Raw genomic sequence first — 20188 nt, 5'->3', positions numbered from 1 at the left:
TAAAACTATTAAAAATAGTTTTCAGTCATTTACATAAAATAACATATTAGAGTAGAGTGAAAAACTTAAATTCAAGAAACTAAAAATCAAAAGTAGAAATGTTGCCATGACAACTAACCGAAATAAGTACAAAAAAAACTTAAATAAAAATAAAGCTAAACAGAAATATAAAACAAAACAAAAAAAGACAAAAGCGCATAAAATGACTAAACCTTAAACTAAAATCAAAATGAAAACTGAAAAAAAAAAACAAAATTAAAATGTTAATACTTACTATAATAGTATAAAAAATAATACTGAAATGTGCTACACTGTACTGGGTAATCATTTTTATTTCTCCTAAACATCTCAAAAATAAATAAAAAATTAAATAATAATATTTGAACATTTTCTAATTATAAATGCAGATTTCAGTAACATGAATATGATTTTAAAATCTGAATCTTCAACATTTATACACACACTTTCTTTAGGAACAGCTAAGTTTAATGATTTCTGAATGGCCTTTCCAGTTCTTCATAATTACTGGTTAAGGACTGAAACAAATAATATTCTACACATTTTTTGGCTGAATTTCTCTTTTTTATTTAATAGATTAAGGATTCCTAGACATTTTGGTTAATGTAATTTCATAACGTTTCCAGATATTAGTGGCTACTGAAGGACTTTTAACTCATTTATAGAGATACAAAAAGCAATTTCAGTTCTAAAAAAAAAAATGGATAACTATTTTAAAGTTTTCTAAGACCTGGGAAACATGAGATCCTTGTGAAATCATGCTTGTTTTTTTGTGTTTTGGGATGCTAAGATGAACTGCAGGCTTTGCTATTTTAAATGATTAATAGTAACACATTTTAAGAGCAGTCTTCTCTTTTTATATTTCTTCATAAAAAGTAAAGGGCAAATGGACAGACTGTGCAAGATTAAACACACAGCACAGATGGTTCATGAATTCCCCGCTGACACTTTGACCTGCTACAAACAACAATTAGACATCCACTTATCCTAATGTGTACAGAAATGCATTTCTGTCAAGGGTTTTAAAGGAATAGTTCACCCCAAAAATTTTAATTTGCTGAAAATGTACTCATCCAAGATGTAGATGAGTTTGTTTCTTCATCAGATTTGGAGAAATGTAGCATTGCATCAGTGTCTCAGCAATGGATGCTCTGCAGTGAATGGGTGCCGTCAGAATGAGAGTCCAAACAGCTGATAAAAACATCACAATAATCCACACCACTCCAGTCCATCAGTTAACATCTTGAGAAGACAAAATCTGTGTTTTTGTAAGAAACAAATCTATCATTAAGATATTTTTAACTAAAATACAAATCCATAATCCATAATAACGCTTTCTCTGGTGAAAAAGTGCTCTGGTCTGAATCAGGAGAGAAATCTGCACAGATCAAGCACCGTTTACAAGCCAAAACAGCTCTAAACAAATATGTGGCTGGATTTTGATATGAGGGACAAGAGGAGATTTTCACTTTTTCACTGGAGGAAGTGTTATTATGGATTATGGATTATATTTTGGCAACGGTTTGAAGATAAAAAAGTCTTAATGATGGATTTGTTTCTTTTGTTTTCTCCAGATGTTAACTGATGGACTGGAGTGGTGTGGATTATTGTGATGTTTTTATCAGCTGTTTGGACTCTCATTCTGACGGCACCCATTCACTGCAGAGCATCCATTGCTGAGACACTGATGCAATGCTACATTTCTCCAAATCTGATGAAGAAACAAACTCATCTACATCTGGGATGACCTGAGGGTGAGTAAGCTTTTAGCAAACTTTTATTTTTAGGTGAACTGTTCCTTTAAACTCTGGATTTGCTCACCGATTTCGCAGCTCTCTCCTGTGTAACCCTGCGGACAGAAGCAGCGGAAACCCTCTCCGTGAGGAAGACAAGTCCCTCCGTGCAGACAGCTGCATCTGTCGTCTGCTGTTAAACAGAAAACACACACACAGGGTCTGGTGTCAGTGACGCTCTGGAGGTGATCCATCACAATCTGCCTGTGATTATAAAGCTGGCACACACTCGCAGACATACGTGACCCGTGTGACCTGCTGAAAGATGGCTGCGGCGAGTCCTGAACGCCCTAATAAGAGTTTAGACACACGTCAGCAAGGCTCAGGCGCAAAAACCTGCTAAATGAGTCCAGTTTTCCAAACATCATCTGTCTTGCATTAAAGCACTGGCACGTTATTGAAAGGAACGAGATTTGTATGTTTACCTGGTGCAAAACTCACTGCCATAATGATACCATAAACACTAATATTAGCAGCAATAACAGCGATGCTTCATTTAGACAGCACTACATAGCAGTATTCAATGCAGTTTTTGTTTAGGTGTGTTATAAATAAAACCAAATTGCAATATGGCTTAGTGTGATTATCAGATCGTAAAGGTTGTGATTTACAGTAAATAAATAAATATATGCACTGCATGAACAAAAGAGAAGCTTAAAGGGCTGAATGGTGAAATGTTTGCAAATAAAGAAATGAAGACAGCCATAAATATTAGCATTTAAATGTGAATAATTATCAAATATTATACTTTTATAAAAACAATTATACTTATTTATAATTATATATTCATATAATAATAATAGTTGTTATTATTATTATTAACATTAGTAGTAGTAGTAAATGATTTTTCTTATTTTTTTCTAAATATTGCCATAGCAATATTTTTTATTTTGGTTACTATAATTAATATTAATATTAAATATATTAACCAAAATAATTTTATTTGAATAATAATAATAATAATAATAATAATAATAAATATTAATATTCTAATAAAATTATTATATTTATATTAAAATATATTCTTTATTAAAAAACATAAAATTAAATGTACAAGTTTCCAAGCAGCTACAATTATGCTTTTAAGGAAGAATTACATTGCAAAAACTGATTTTCTTTCTCAGTATATTTGTCTTGCTTTCCAATAAAAATTGTTGTGAAGTCCCACTACATCAAGATTTTAGCTGGCTGAGGCGGCCAAATATGGATCAGATTTCGGTTAGAAAATCAGGAGTGGAGAAGAGATTCTTGATAATGAGCATTTATTTTCAGTCTTGAATATGCATCTGAGGTATGCAGCTGTGATATTGTATGGAATGGTCTACAAAAGGAAACAAAGAGAAATAATTTACAAAATATATTCGTCTAACATTTGTGTCTCATTGCACTAATACACTCAGAGAAATCAATCAACATTATACAAAACATACTTGACATAAAGTCCTTATTTCAATCCGTAATCACAACAATAACAATGAAGTTAACGAAATACAATAATACACCAAATAACCCATGCTATAAGCGGTAATGTAAACAAACATTCGCTATATTTGCACGTAACACTAGCGTGGCTGGTGTTGACTCAGCAGATTAGCTTGTCAAATTACAGCCGAAATAAACGGTTAAACCCGATCTATATAAACATCAGAAATCACCAATAACATGCATGATGTATACTAATCAGATACAAACGAATATATGTACTCACATGTATTGCATGAACGCATTATACAGAACATAACCTGCAGCATAAACAAGGATTGACAATCATTTTGTACCGGTGGGCAACGCGAATAACGAAACATGCAGGAAACAAACATTAAACTTCAGTTCCTAGGACAGGCTTTCTAACACAGCCGCCTCCAATTATCTGTCTGCAGTTTTGGGAACAGTATCCTCGAGGTGAGGAAGTGGAATTAAACGTACAACTGGATGAGTGTAGGTTTTCTACTTAACTTTAACTCAAGCAGTATGAATTTTACCATCAGCTCCAGCTAAAGTCTCAGTCACTTTTCCTCCAGGCCAGAGTTCGCGTGGGAGTTGTGGATCCATAATGAGAACTACTTGGCCCACGTTCCTTGCCATCCTTCCTCCACTTATCAGCCAACACTTGGCTTTGTCTCCATCTGCGTCTTCCGAGCAAGTTGTTAGAGTCATATAGAACTTGAGGTAGGGAGGCATCTCGTCGACCCATGAGGAGTAGGTTGGGAGTCACTGGGTCCAAGTCTGTGACATCGGAGGATATGTAGCCAAGTGGCTTGGAATTCAGAATGCCTCTATAATACAATACAGTTGTTGAGTCAGATCAGAGGGTGACTGAATCGATAGGAAGAGTCAACTCAGTCTTTGGCGAACTGGGCGCCGGTCAGCGCTGCACTTAGCTCCAAACGGGGCATGGACAGGCATTTTCTGGGAACCACTCTAGATCTGGCCAAGACAAAGGAGACATAGACATGTCCTTGATCATCAGAAGTACGTAAATAGGCTACCGAACCATACGCTCTTTCCGATGCGTCACAAAAGATGTGAAGCTCTCAGGTGGCGGAAGGATTGTCAGCTCAGTCTGGCGTGTAGAGTCGAGGAAACTGCAACTGAAGGAGATTTGGTATTTCTCTTACCCAGGTTAACCACTTATCTTGCAGATGTGCAGGCTCAATCAGATCGTCCCAGCCCAGGTTCCGCTTCCAGAGGTCTTGAATGAATAATAAATCCCAAAGGATCATACTGACTGGCCAAGGTCTTGTACATGTTCCTCATAGTAGGCTCCAGTGACTCTGTAGAACATAAATTGTAACCCAGGGTGTCATTGAGTCAATTCCACCGCAGGCCAAGAGTGGGTTCTAGCAGGTCCGTGCTAGCTTTAGACAACCATTGTTCACTGTTGGTGGACAGAGCCTCTGGAGGAAGATGCCAGATCAAAGATGGTACATTACATGCCCAATGTCTTATGTTGATTGTCACAATGTCTTGCTGAGCCTCCCTCAGCCAGCAACTGACGCAGTCCATCCACCACATACTTAGCTTCATCTGTGGTTGGTGTGCTGTGAAGACAGTTATCGACATAGAAGGAATTCTCCACTATGTTGACTAATTCAGGCATGTCACATTTGTGTCCTTGGTGCGTGGTGTTGGAGGGCAAAGATGGCGCAACATGGACTACATGTAGTCCCGAACGGAAGCACCTGCCATTCATATATAACAGGCTCATGTCCCTCCACAGGAACCGTAGCACTGGCTTGTCTTTGGGCAGCAGGAGTACCTGGTGGAACATGCCTTTTATGTCCCCACTGATAGCAACAGCATGCTGGCGGAGTCTCAGGAGGACACCCATTACGGATGGTCCCAAAGTTGGTCTAGGCAGCATTTGACTATTCAAAGACTGTCCTTGGTGTTGGAAGGAACAGTAAAAACTATGCTGTCTTTACTGTTATGATGTACTATGTGATGCGGAATGTACCAAGACTCTGCACCCTTGTCGGCTTCCTCTGGAGTTATCTTGGTGACATAACCAGCTACCTCTAACTTCTGGATCTCAGTGCAGTATGCTTTAGCCCTCTCCGGATCCCGTGCCAGCCTGCGCTCAGTGCTGCGTAAACTAGAAAGAACGCTTTCCCTTCCTGCGTGGAGCAAACTCACAGGTGTCCGTCTCAGCAGGGGAGTAGTGTAATGTTGAACACCATCCACATTCCCTCTGATGGTGGCATCCTGAAGCATAGTGTAAGCTTCTTTATCCTGCTTGGACCTGGTGACAATTTTCTCATTGTATGGGAGGGTGTCAACTTGCCAGAGTCTTTCTACATGGTGGATAAGGTCATCACGGGCTGGAACTGTCATGATGTGAAGACACTGCTGCTTACCTCGTGAGGGCTGCATAGGCCCTGGAGACACCATCCAAGTTGTGTGCAGACAGCAATGGATCCACCTACTGGGCCTTTGCATATGGGCTGAATTGGTGTCAGGAGGTGGGGATTATCAGATCCGATAAGGAGCAGTGGCTTCACCCTGTCCACAGCAGGCAGTGGCAGATCCTTCAGGTGTCGATAGGCATTCTGGAGTGCAGTAACTGGGTAGTTGTGCTCTGCCAGACACAAACCGGTTGCAGTGAATGCGTTGCATATAGCGAACTTCACCATGGGCTTAGATACTGAGGACACCTTGAAAAATATTGATGACCCTTCAAGTTCAGTGTGACACTGTTGAATTGTCTGCAGGGGAAGCAATTCAGGCGTACCGGTTAATTTGAGCTGCTGTACTACTTGCTGAAGCACTATTGTTCTCTCTGACCCGTCATCGAGGACTGCATGGGTTTCCATAGTGCGGCAACCATGGTGGAGAAGGACTTTAACCACTTTCAACATGACATTTGGTGAACGGCTAGGTCTGTCAAGATAAATCCTTGTAGACGGCATGCTCACCATGAGTACAGCCTTGGAGGTGTCATTAATGGAGTCATGTTGAACTGTGAGATGAAGTACTTTACAGACCTTACATGGGCGCTTGAGGTTGCAGGACTCTACTGCATGTGTCCTACCACATCTCCAGCAACGGTTACTTTCTTTAATCCAAGTGACAATTTGAGCAGTGGTCAACTTCTTGAATTAGTCACAAGAGTTGAGGTAATGGTCCCTGTTATCACAATGCGGACAGTATGGTTTTAGCTTTGGACTGGGTTACCATGGGACTTGAATGAGTCACTCTGGAACAAGGTTGCAGCTCGGTTGGAGATGTGTTTTGCATGAGACTTGGTCTCTAACCAGGAGGCCAGATCAGGAAGTGTGTAGGTCTTGTGTCGGTCCCGCCTGGAGAATACTCCTGCTTAGGCGGTACTCAACGAATCCATCACGATAGGCAGATGGCAGCTTACTCAGAAGACGATCCACATGAGAGCCACACATGAGCTCGTAACCATTCTGGCCCTCAAGAGTCCTTAGCATGCCCACCAATGATTGAACAGATAAGGCAAAGGAGTCGAAAGCATTCGCATCACCCATTCTAATTGGTGGAGTGCGCATGATGGTGCCCAATTCTGACTGAACAAACTGTTGTGGGTGGCCATACTTGTCTTGAAGAGCCTGCAGTGCTGCTGAATAAGGACGTGGATGGTACATATAGGCTTTAGCCAGCTGCTGAGCACTGGGAAGTTTCAAATGGCTTAACAAGACATGATACTTGTACTGCTTGCTGAGATGGCTCTGATTGGTCAACAAATTGTCCAATGCCAATTTTAGCAAGGCAAAGTCACTCTCGTTACCACTTTCAAACACTGGTAACTTAGGTTGTGGGATGCCTTAGGCTGATGCAAACAGTAGATCTGTACCAAGGTATGCTGGGTGACCGTCCGGCAGAAAGGGCGGTGGTTGCGCACGGCTAGGGCCAGTAGGTTGCAAGACTGGTGCCTGGTGGCTGGTAACTAAAGGCTGCAGCAGACATGCGTGTGCTGTCACTGGAGGAATCGTTGTTTGTAGTACCACATATGGCATTGTTGGCAGCTGTAGTGTTGCTGTGGTAGGTTGCTGTAGCACAGACGGCATGCTTGTACTCAGGGGGAGTGCAGCAGTGGACATGACTGAGGCTCCTGAGATAACACAGTGCAAACTGGCACAGTTATAGGGGTAGTCTGAGATACCTTAGAGACTGGTGATGAGACTGCTTGTGGTAACGGGCGGTGCGCTGCGGTAAATGGTGCACTTCCGGACTCAGCTGTCAACTGAATGATGGCTGAGACACCCAAGAGTCGGGGGGGGTCATTGAGGCTTGTAATGGGTTTCCAGCAATGAGTTTCAGAGAAGGGCTGATTCTAATAAAGCGCAGAATGAGTTTCATCGCTGACCTGCGCTGTGACAATCTCACCTCACCATATACATACAGACAGAGAGAGAATCGAAGACGCAGCGGGCAGAAAAACCTCTGTGTGTGAAAGGTGGTTCACAGAATCAAGGTCATATATACGTGCTATACATTTAAAGACACAGTTCATCCACACATTCAATCATCATTTACTCACACTCATGTCACTCCAAACCTTATTTCATCCACGCAAAACAAAGGGAGACCTTTATAGTAGAATGTTTAAGTTGCTCTTTATAGTACAATGAAAATAGCTGATGAAAAATTCCCTTTTTTTGTGAATAATGCAAATTTTCAGTCTGTTTCTCATCACATTGACTGAAATATCGCATTTCTATGACAATTATACAGTGCTTTTTGTCATTTTTGGAGACTGACAGCCTCTGGTGACCCATCACTTTCATTGTATGGAAGAAAACAGCTCAGATATTCATCAAAACGTTGTTTTTGCATAGATTTAGCAAATCACATAGCAAACAGGCTTTCACACTCCCCTTTTGCTTATGTGATTATTTTCTTTTTATTTTCTTTTATTTTTTTTATTATATATTATATTTCTTATATTTTATTATATATAAATAAATAAATATATATATCCTTGCTGAATAAAAGTATTACTCTCTTTCAAAAAATGAAAGAAAGAAAAACATTTACTGACCTCAAACGTTTGAACGGTAGTGTATATTGTCACAAAAGGTTTCTATTTTAAGTAAATGATGTTCTTTTTTTTTCTACTTTTTATTCATCAAAGAATCCTGAAAAAAGTATCACAGGTTCCAAACAAACAAAGCAAAACAAAAAACAAGCACAACTGTTTCCAACATTGATAACAATCAGAAATGTTTCTTGAGCAGCAAATCAGCATATTAGAATGATTTTTGAAGGATCATGTGACATTGATGAATGGAGTAATGATGCTGAATTTTTTTTATTTTTTTGCTGGGACTCTTTCTGCATGAATACTGAACATAAACAGCTCCAAATATTACAAGAATACAATTTACAAAGATCACAGTCCAGGATCGGTTTACTGTTACTGTCATTTACATCACTGAATGTGAAATTCTGTGTGAATTAATGAGCTGCTCATCCAATCGTGTGAGTTTCAAGTGGGACTATCAGTATAATTCTATTTCTTTTCTTACTCTCTGTTTATCTGTCTTTTCTTCTCTGTCTCTTACATTGATGGGCTTTATGAATACTTTTCTCTTGGATGCACTCAGGCTCTGTTGTCATGGCAACTGTGCTGTGAGTGGCCGCCAATCATCCTCTCACTCCGCAGGCCACGCCCCCTCCTCCAGCCTCTCCTCTATCGGGCCTGTTTTCCTTCATTACAGCAGCAAACAGTCAATTTGGCCCTACATTGGATGTTTTTACCACACATGCAAATAAGCCACATCCTTGAGGTCACACTAGACATGATGGGATATACACAGAGAACTGTACAATGTGACACTATATAATTGTTTTGTGAATTTAAGAGGGCAACTACAAATGTGCGAGGTGATTTTTAACAGAGCGACATGCAAATATCGCACGAAGAGAGAGAAAACAGTGTGTGATAATCACAGTAAACAATTACCCATCAGGCAGACTGATTTAATTCAGTGTTTACACAGCTGCAGATTTACTTAAACTTCATCAAATTATCACAACAATCTTCCTCAAAACACTTCAAAGATATTACTAACACCTCCAATGCTTATAATTAATACAAAAACCTGTTATTTAGATTAAAATATCACACTTAAAAAAAATACAATATTTATACTCAGGAGGTAATTGTCTTGATCTTTCGAAATAAAACTGATCTAAACGTATCGTAAGTTTTAGACCATTGATATTGATATACTATTATAGTGTCTTTAAATATTTTTATCTTTATATTTACTGTTTTCCTTTTAATTTTAGTTAAATTAGGTAATCATTTTGGGGTGTTTTTGTCATTTTCATTAACGTTTAAAAAGTATATATTATGTTCATTTTTATTTATTTATTTTAGTACTTTATTATTAGCTTTTTTTAAATATTTATATATAACATATTTCTTTTAATTTTAGTTCAATAATTATTTAATCAATATTTCTATTTTAAATGTTTTATGTCAAGTAACAAACTTTGTTTTAGTTTTATTTTATGATAAAAACTATATTATTAGTATTATATTATTTCTTTAAATACTAAATTTTTGTTAAATATTACAATTGTAACATTTTGCTTATTTTTATTTAATAATAATACATAAAAATATATAAATTATTATTGTTGTTGTTGTATTAAATATAATTTATATAATTATATTACAATATATTTAATACAAAAATAACTTTAGTTATTAATAGTTAGTTAATAATAATAATAATATTAATTGTTGGGTTTAATAATAATAATGACAATAATAATAATAATAATAAAAATGATATTTTTTATATAATACTACTATTATTATTATAGTCAAGTTGAAACAGATCAAAAAGTGCTGGATATGATGTGTCACATTACCAGTTAAGCATCACTATTACTATTGCTCAGAGCAAAACCATGTATTAAAACACTGGTGTGTAGCTGCTGGTGCTACAGACGTGCCACATCAGTCGTGTCAATCAGTTCAGCCCACATGTGATTGCCAGCTGCTGTAACACTGAAGGTCAAATCCGGCCTTCTGCAGGACGACAGACGGGAGACGCCAGAGACATCAGTTTGTGTCAGTGCCGCTGCTTATAACACCAGCAGCTAAATCAATCCTCATTGACGTGACGGCTCTGGACTGAACCCTACTGATCCGCCTCGCTGTCTGTCTGAGGTGGAAAAGCCAGCTAGAAGCAAGATATTCTTCAACACAAGAGTGAAGGCAGAGAGAATGACTGGAGACCAACATATAAGAGCTGGAGTTAAAACACCGCCAGAGATGATCACAGCGTTTCGAGGAACAAGAGATACCTGGTATTTATACTGTAGAGATGGTCATTTATTGAAACTCAAATGTAAATATTATAATATTTTGAGATACTGATTTTTGACTTTCATGAGCTGTAAGCTCTAATCATCAAAATTAAAACAAAAAAACTTTTGAAGTGTTTTACTTTACATGCAATGAATCTAAAATATATGAAAGTTTCACTTTTTGAAATAAATTACAAGAAAAAATGAACTTTTTCACCATATTCTAATTTTCTGAGATGCACCTGTATATATATTTATATTTATATATATTTAAAATCTAAACTTACAGTATATTCATCATTATATCTTATACTATTTTATAAGTAGGGCTGGAAGTTCAACCTGCCACAGGAGCTGCTGAAACAGTTCTACTCTGCCATCATTGAATCCATCCTCTGCACTTCAATAACTGTCTGGTTCAGCTCAGCTACCAAATCTGACCTCAGAAGACTACGGAGAGTAGTCCGGACTGCTGAGCGAATCATTGGTACAACCCTCCCCACTCTCCAAGAACTGTACTTATCCAGAGTGAGCAAAAGGGCTGGCAAAATCACTCTGTTTATTTATTATTCTTCATTATCTGTGTCCTGTCCTGTTGCTGTCTTTCTGTTGCACTGTGGAGCTTCTGTCACTAAAACAAATTCCTCGATGTGTAAACATACCAATAAAGCTCATTCTGATTCTAAATCAATGAAAAAACATTTAATCAAATTACATGATGTGCTCATTAATAGATCAAATAATACATCACAAATAAAAGCATATGTCAGTATTTGCTGTTAAAATCCATAAATGTAAATCATTGTGGCAGACGAGAGATTGAACAGACATAGACTGTATATCATCTAGATTAGTCAATATATCATATTTTCTTTCCAATCAATGAACAAAAGTTCATCATTGACCTGCAGTCCACAACAATCCAAGTGTTATTAATATTCATGAGCAGAGCTAATAAGTTTTATAATTATCTCCCATGTCCTCACTAATTATCAAGGTTTGGTTGCTACGCCAGACAATCAGCAGAACTGCTGTGAAACCTATTTTTTGTCTCACTAACATCCATTTTGACGTCCAAATATCTCTTAACGGCCATAAGCCTCTTCACTATAACAGCTCTCACTATTATAAGCAAATCTGTGGGAAACAGATCATTAATATTCATGAAACCAATATGAATATTCATTTGAGAGAGCTCTCCACCCAAGCATACACTCAGCACATAATTAAAGTCAACTTTCCCGCACCTGGACATCCAACCACCTGCCACATCTGATTCACAGATTATTAAAAATATATTTCTTATCAAAAGACTGTATAAAACCACCAGTAACAGCAATGAATGAGAGAAATTGGAACACCAAATATGATCACTCTAAGTCCCGCCTTCCATATTCAACAGCCAATCAGCAAAGCCGCTGCCTGGTGTTTACTAAACTTATAGCATTCATCTTTTGCTCTACTCTGCATTTGTGCATTGGCTGTTCAGCCTGAAATATACAGCGTTTAGCACTATTTGAGGGTTATAAACAATGTTTGACACCATTCATGTCAGATTTTAAGGGATTTTGGCATTTCCACATTCAATTGACCTCATGACAGATAAATGACTGACAGCTTAAATAGCCAATCAAATCGCTGCGCTGATATTTCTGACATTCTGACTCTAAGCTTTAAAGCTTACTGAACTGTCAGACACATACAAACCTCCTTTTCTTTTGCCAAATTCCTTTAATTATGCTAAAATGGTGTTGTTATGTCACATGTAATTCGGATAATAGGTATCCAGAGTGGCTTGTTAATTTAGTTTTGCTCATTCCGTTCCTAAAATCAGATGGTGATCTTGAAAAATGCAAGTGTTGGTTTAGACTTGTAGTTAAATTGTTAATTTTACACTTAGGTGATTCTGTGACGTTTTCTCCATTAAATAAAAAGACTATATGAACAAAGCTTGTGTGTTTGAGTAGTTTTCATTAACACTAGATGCAATTAAGGCAATTACATGGAATTTTATATGGCAGCGTTTTCCCATAGAAGACCATTGTAAAGAAAACCCTTATGGCTTAATGTTTTAAAACAGTGATACTGGAGAATCAAATTCAGTATACACCTTATTAATAAAGCATACTATGTACAGGCCAGCAGATTAACACAGAATATGAATGCAATGTGCAAAGTTATAAACCATTATAAGTAAAGTACTTAATATGCAATTTAGAGAATTGTGTTCATATTCTGGGTTCATCTGCTTTGCTGAATATAATATGCATCAATAAGGTGTATATTCTGAATTTGGTGTATATTCTTTTAAAAATGGCATACATAAGGTACTTTATGAGTACATTAAGAGTTTTTCTTTTTTTCTGGATTCTGTGTTTTATGATTTATTACAAATGTATCAAATACCATGTCTAATGAAATTAATTAATATTTTTTTTATATATTATTACAACTATTTAAATCAATCTTTTAAAATGTAATCAATTGAAAATGTAAAAATTAATTTACAATAAAACATTGCAATTTTATTACACGTTCAATTTTCAATTTTTTTCACTTTAAAAAAAATTCAGGATTTAAATTTTTCATGTTTTATGATTTAATACAAATTTATCAAAAATTATGTCTAAAGAAATTAATTAATAAAAGTTTATTTTAATAAAAATAATAAAACGATTAAATCAATCTTTTAAAATGTAATCAAAATAAAAAAATAATTAATTAATCAATTAATTTAAAACAAACTTTGCATTTTTATTTTCTGTAAAATAAGGCGCTGTACAACAGAACTGTGCAAATAAAAACAGGGATGAAACATCAGCTTGTATGATATTCCTTAAAGTCCCCCTGTAGTGTAAATCAAGTTTGTTATGCTGTTTATTTGTCTATATGGTGTTTTTAATTTGCTTTTAGACAAACCAAGCGCAAATTCTAATAAACACCACTGCTGAGTATTTTCTCCTTAAAACTGTAGTTTTATGACTCATTACCCGTGGATCAGGAGGCCCTGGCTGGTGTGACTGAGTGGAGGCGGAGCTCATTTGCATATTCATAAATCCGAGTATAGTAAATGAGGCAAGGGTGTGGGGTTACATTCAAGCTATTTTAAGGCATGAGAAAATTATTTTCACAAGAAAAAACATTTCAATATGTCAAAAATGAGTTTTAAAGGAAAATATTTTTTAATACAGGGGGACTTTTATCATTATTATCACTACTACTTTGAAGATTTTATCATAGAATAGTAATATATTTCTGTCATAATTTCTTCAAGTTAAACCAAACTATTTAGGTTTACTCTTTGAGTTTCAGTAGGGTGACCATACGTACTCTTTTCGCCGGACATGTCCTCTTTTTGGACCTAAAATTATACATCCGGCCGGGATTTCTAAATCGCCCACAATGTCTGGAATTCGGCTTTTGCTTTCTACAGTCGGCATTCATTGTGTGCGTTTTTGTATTAAAGCCCTGCGCAGGAGTGTTTTCTTAATCCTGCTCCCGCTGAATTTCTGACCATTACTGCCTGCTCACGCAAACATTCTAATATGTGACCCTGGAGCACAAAACCAGTCTTAAGTCGCTGGGGTATATTTGTAGCAATAGCCAAAAATACATTGTATGGGTCAAAATTATAGATTTTTCTTTTATGAACAAAATCATTAGGATATTAAGTAGAGATCATGTTCCATGAAGATATTTAGTAAATTTCTTACCGTAAATATATTAAAACTTCATTTTTGATTAGTAATATGCATTGCTGAGAACTTCATTTGAACAACTTTAAAGGAGATTTTCTCAATATTTAGATTTTTTTGCACCCTCAGATTCCAGATTTTCAAATAGTTGTATCTCAGACAAATATTGTCCTATCATAACAGACCTACGGAGCCCCTAAGAGCTCATGGTGGTGGAAAGATTTCGGGGTGGGTGAAAAAAAATTTGGTCTGGGAGGAAAAAATATTTTTCAAATCTTTTGCGTTCCCTCGCAAAACTTTGCGTTCTCTCGCAAAAATGAAAATTTTTTTCCTCCCACCCCGAATTTTTTTCACCCACCCCGAAATCTTTCCACCACCATGAGCTCTTAGGGGCTCCGTACAAACCATAAATCAATGGAAGGCTTATTTATTCATCTTTCAGATGATTTATAAATCTCAATTTTGAAAAATTTACCCTTAAGACAAAAGGAGCCACTGTTGATATGCAGGGTATTTAAATTGCTTTGGATGCAGCTCGTGTTGGATTCAGGGTTGCCAAATCTGTATTTTTTGCCACGGAATTGGGCTGATTTTAAACTGCTGCAGAGGGTTCATTTTCTCCCGTGGGTTAAGAGTTTGAAATATTGCATAAATTACATTTGACTGAAATGCTTGTATTCAAACCTATAGGTATGCATTCTACCTATGATAAAACTGTGGTAGGCTAGATGATGGGAAGCCTTTTAGCTGTGTTTATGATCAATCTGCATAACGGTGACTGTAAAATATGTACCCCCCCCCCCCCCCCCCCCCCGGCTGCATCTTGCCCCCACTGTCCTCTTTTTTGAAAACTTAAATATGGTCACCCTGTGTGTTTTTGATGGTAGGTTTTCTCAATTGAAACGGTGAATCTTGATCTGATATCGTTTATCACCCTAATGAAAATGATGAATTAGATAAGTTACCTTCTTCTCCAGTGGAGCTGTTCTTCCTGACGGCCTCGGCGGTGCTCAGGTCCTGCTCTACGCCGCTGGGAACCGTCGTGACGAAGCTTGATGTCTGAGTGTCGTCTGCAGATGTCGAGAGGGTCGTTGCAGTGTCTCCAGTGCTGGACATCGTGGTGGAGGGAGTCGTCATGCTCGTGGCCGTCTCAGTGGTGCTCTGGTTGAGTCTCTTGGGTTTGTTTCTGCGTCTGTACTGGATTTCTCCGCGAGCCTCGAGCCCATGTGCAGCGGTGGAGAAGGAACCTGTGCTCGTGATCTCCACAGTCAGCGGCGTTTGGGACGACGGGTACGTGTCGCCCCACGAGCTGCCCTCTGTCTCTGGCACTTGACTCTCTCCGGAGAAGTTCTCAGTCGAGACGAAGACTTTGGGTTCAGGGGTTTGGGTTTTCTGCTCGGGTATTTCGGTCACTACGACCCAATCGGCCGCCGTCACCGGACTGTCCTGTGTGGGTCGACTGGTCTGATTGTCGCTCGGTCCGTCTCTGGTGGCGTTTGGTGGGACAGTCGTCGGTATGACTGAACTCGTGGGCAGAAAGGAGGTGATTAATTTATCAGTGACGGTTGAAGGACCGGGCAGCCAAGAGCGACTCCACCATGACATCAATCCTATAGAGACAAACACCAACACAACCGGTGCTGTTAGTGTTAATTATAAATAAAGTTCAATAGAAACATTTTTAAAACATAAATGATAAAAGATTTAAAATTAAATTAAAAATAAAAATAAAATAAGTCAATTATATATATTGTTTACGTAATATATGTGTGTGCTGTGTATATTTATTCTGCATATATAAATACACACACATGCATATATACATTTAAGAAAAATATAAATAACTATAAAAATAATAATAAATAAAAAATAAATAAATCACTCAAAATAACAAAACAAATCAATTATTTTGATTTCAGTTAGCTAAAATCGAATCAAATATTAGATGAAAAAATTAGAAATATTGCCTTAGCAACCAACTGAAATAAAATGAGTTTCAGTTTTAAAATTTAAAATGAACAAAACTACAACTGATATAGAAAAGTAAAATAAAATCAATGGAAAAACACAAAACAAAATGACTGAAACTAAAATTAAAATGAATGAAAATATAAAAAATCACAGCTATTTTTCAATATATTACTTTAGGTATTAGTAACGTAAATTAAAATTTGAGATGTTGCCTTGGCAACTAACTAAAATAAATTGGGTTTAAGTTATTTAAAGCTGTTTTATAATTTAAAATACTGATAAATACTATAATAGCATACAAATAATACTAAAATAACACTGATTCCAGCCTTAATTAAATAGGCAGGTGACGTCTGATCTTAACATCCACAGCATTCTTTGTTCACATTGTGCACCCCCATGTTTTCACTTAATGCACTGAAATATAATTTCATATAACAGTAGGAGAACTAACTGATGGCTGATTAAATTGCAGTAGTACAAAAGCGATGGATATTTTACAATGAATATCTAAAAAAGTGATTACAAAAGAAAGTAGCTCTGTTCCAAAACCTAGTGAGCTGCCCTGCTGTCTAGTATGCAGAAACATACTTAACTCATAATTTAACACATCATTTTTGAGATATAAAAATAAAAAATAAATAAAACAGGTAAATGTAACTTTTATTTTACAATTCTGACTTTTTTTCTGGCAATTTCTGTTATTTGTATTTTTTTTAAATTGCAAAACAAAAAGACTAAATTACGAGATATAAATCTAAAAATAAAAAAATAGAAATCCTTGAAATTCTGACTTTTTCCCTCACAATTTTTTTATTTTTATTTTTTTATTTTGTCCTGTGGTGGAAAAATCTGAAAATGGTTTGAAATTTACATTTTGTAATTCTTAGTTTATATCTCGCAATGCTGACTTTTCCACCCGCAAAATTTCAAGGAAAAAAAGGCAAAATTGTGAGATATAAACTCAGATTTATGAGGAAAAAAAAAAGAGTCTGAATCGTGAGATAAAAACACTTGGCCAGTGCATATGCTTGCGTTCGGTTATGAATTGCATGCTGATACATTTCACAATGCAATGGTGCACAAAATCAATCTTGCATTGCTAGACGCTAATAACCGATTGCTAGTATGGCCGCAGGCCAAACGCTCGCGGCTGCATTTGTTCCTGGCCCAAGGCAGCATCCTAATTTAAATGAACCCTCACAAATGGTTTGAAACGCTTCACATTATAGAACAGCGCACAAATATTGGGTGAACTGTCTGTTGGTTTTGGTATGTCTTGTATATCAAACAATCAATAATAATTTTATCCCGGTCCTCACAGACAAATTTTCACAAAATAAATAAAAATACATAGTTACCGAAAAAGGTGTAGGCATAAGCAAGGCTTTATACATAATTAACTGAATAGGCGACACTTTTCACAAGTCAAGTCAATATTATTTGTATAGCGCTTTTAACAATGCAAATTGTGTCAAAACAGCTTTATATCGGCTTGATTTCCAACATAATCAATTAAAACTTTGTTTTGTCGATTAGTGAATATTATAAACTTTGTTTTACTTAAATTCAGTGAAAGTCTGTTATCATCAAACCATTTTTTTTAAAACCCTCAAATCGATTTCCACTGTATTCAGAAGCTGTTCCAAACTTTTCCCAGAACAGTATAAATTAGTGTCATCAGCAAACAAAACCATTTTTAATACTTTAGACACTTATATACAAATATAATTTATGTACAGTACAAACAACTTAGGGCCTAGCACCGAACCTTGTGGAACACCACAAGTAACTTTCATTAAATCTGATTTAACATTATTCATTTGTACAAATTGATATCTGTCATCAAGGTAACTTTTTATCCAAGCAAAAGCTTTCCTTCTTATACCATATCTCTCCAGTTTCATCATCAGTAATCCATAATCAATAGTGTCAAAAGCTTTTTTTTTTAAATCTAGGAACACCCCCACAGTATATTCATTATTATCCAGTGAAGAAGAAATCGCTTCTACCAGTTCCATCACAGCCATTGAGGTTGAATGGCTGAATCAGCAGAACTAACCACACAAAGCACTGGAATGTACAGTACAGGTTGCACTTTTCCAGTTTCTGGCTTCCCGTCTCAAGCTTTCAACCCTCAATTATGACGCTTCCACAGGGACAGAGCCAGAATTCTGCCTTCATGGAAAATGCACTTTAATAATGTAGGCGACAGGCCTAAGTTTCCATTTGCCGTTAAACATTAATGCTGCCGGGTTCAGTTTGGGCCAAACAAGGTATCTGTATTAATGAAGACAGGAGAGCAGAGAGGACACCAACTCAATCCTCAAACTCTAACGCTCAGCCCTCCTCGACAAACAGAGACCACAATCTCAGGTTCTGGTTAAAGCAAAGCTGACAGAATAACATCAATGATCTCAACTTCCTTCTCTCATTCTCCTGACTTCCTCCCGCTGGACTTGAGCTTGATTTATCCGACTAACTCTCAGCAACACTCTAAATCACACTTCACACTAGAGTAGGCCCCATGCTTTCACAAAAAGCATGTCTAATAAAGTGCAATTATGAAACTTCTACAACAGTTTATTTAAAAGTTATATTAAAAAATATATATATTTAAAAAAATCAATAAAAATTACAAGAGCACAAAACACAATAACTGAAACAAACAAAAATTAAAACGGAAGACATAAAAAAAGAGCTGCTATATCAAAAAAGATTGAAATTTTATTTCAGTTTTAGTGACTTTAGTAACTTCAACTTATTTTATTTTAGTTAGTTGCCAAGGTAAAATTAAAATTTTGTATTTAAGTTTTTTAAAGCTAATTTATAATAACAATAAAAAACTATAATAACCAAAAAGCATGTCTAATTAATAGAAATAAAGAAAAACTTATACTAACAACCATTTAAAATAAATACAGTTGTGGTCAGAATTATTGAAACCCTTGGTAAATATGATCAAAGAAGACTGTGAAAATTAACCTGCTTTGTTAATCCTTTTGATCTTTTATTTAAAAAATTCACAAAAAGCTAACCTTTCATTGGATAATAAGAATTTAAAATGGGGGGAAATATCATTATGAAATAAATGTTTTTCTCAAACACACGTTGGACACAATTATTGCACCCCTAGAAATTCTTAAGAGTAAAATATCTCTGAAGTATATTCCCATTCATATTCACAATTTTGAGCACTCTAGGGTGATTATGAACATGAAATTATCCAGCCATGGCTTCCTGTTTCACAGAAATATAAATAGGAGGGAAAACAAAACCCAAATTCCCTTAATCATCCATCACAATGAGAAAAAACAAAGAATATATTACTGATGTGCAGCAAAAGATAATTGAGCTTCACAAATTAGTGAAGTGGCTTTAAGAAAAGAGCTAGAGCAGTGAAAATCCCCATCTCCACCATCAGGGCAATAATTAAGAATTTCCAATCAACAGAAAATGTAAAGAAACTGCCTGGAAGAGGACGTGTGTCTATATCGTCCTAATGCACGGTGAGAAGGAGCGTTTGAGTGGCTAAAGACTCTCCAAGGATCACAGCTGGAGAATTGCAGAAAATAGTTGAGTCTCGGGGTCAGAAAACCTTAAAAAAAAATTGTCAAACAGCCCCTACATCACCACATGTTGTTTGGGAGGATTTCAAGAAAAATTCTCCTAGCTCATCCAAAAACAATCTCCAGCATATTCAGTTATCAGACAGGACTGGAACTTCAAATGGGACTGGCTTCTATGGTCAGATGAAACTAAAAAATGAGCTTTTTAGCAGCAAACACTCAAGATGGGTTTGGTGAACACAGGGATAAAAAGTACCCCATGTGTACAATGAAATATACTGCTGTATTTGTGATGTTGTGGGCCTATATTTCTGCTGGAGGTCCTGGACATCTTGTTTAGACACATGACATC

At 36.4% G+C, this 20188-nt stretch overlaps 1 protein-coding gene across 1 annotated transcript in view; it reads right to left on the bottom strand.

The window, feature by feature from the left end:
- Window positions 1-20188, bottom strand: part of LOC306880924 (neurocan core protein-like) — a gene marked incomplete at both ends in the record, with an annotated part of 93214 nt that overhangs the window by 22219 nt on the left and 50807 nt on the right. The window contains 2 exons of the mRNA XM_079434731.1: window positions 1840-1944; window positions 15262-15906. Coding sequence (XP_079290857.1) covers window positions 1840-1944; window positions 15262-15906 — 750 coding nt within the window. The remainder of the gene's footprint in view (window positions 1-1839; window positions 1945-15261; window positions 15907-20188) is intronic.

Source organism: Barbus barbus (genome assembly GCF_936440315.1).
Source record: "Barbus barbus genome assembly, chromosome: 15".
In the NCBI taxonomy this organism is placed as follows: domain Eukaryota; kingdom Metazoa; phylum Chordata; class Actinopteri; order Cypriniformes; family Cyprinidae; genus Barbus; species Barbus barbus.
The sequence above is the reverse complement of the archived record's forward strand: the minus strand, read 5'-3'. Positions and strand labels throughout refer to the sequence as shown.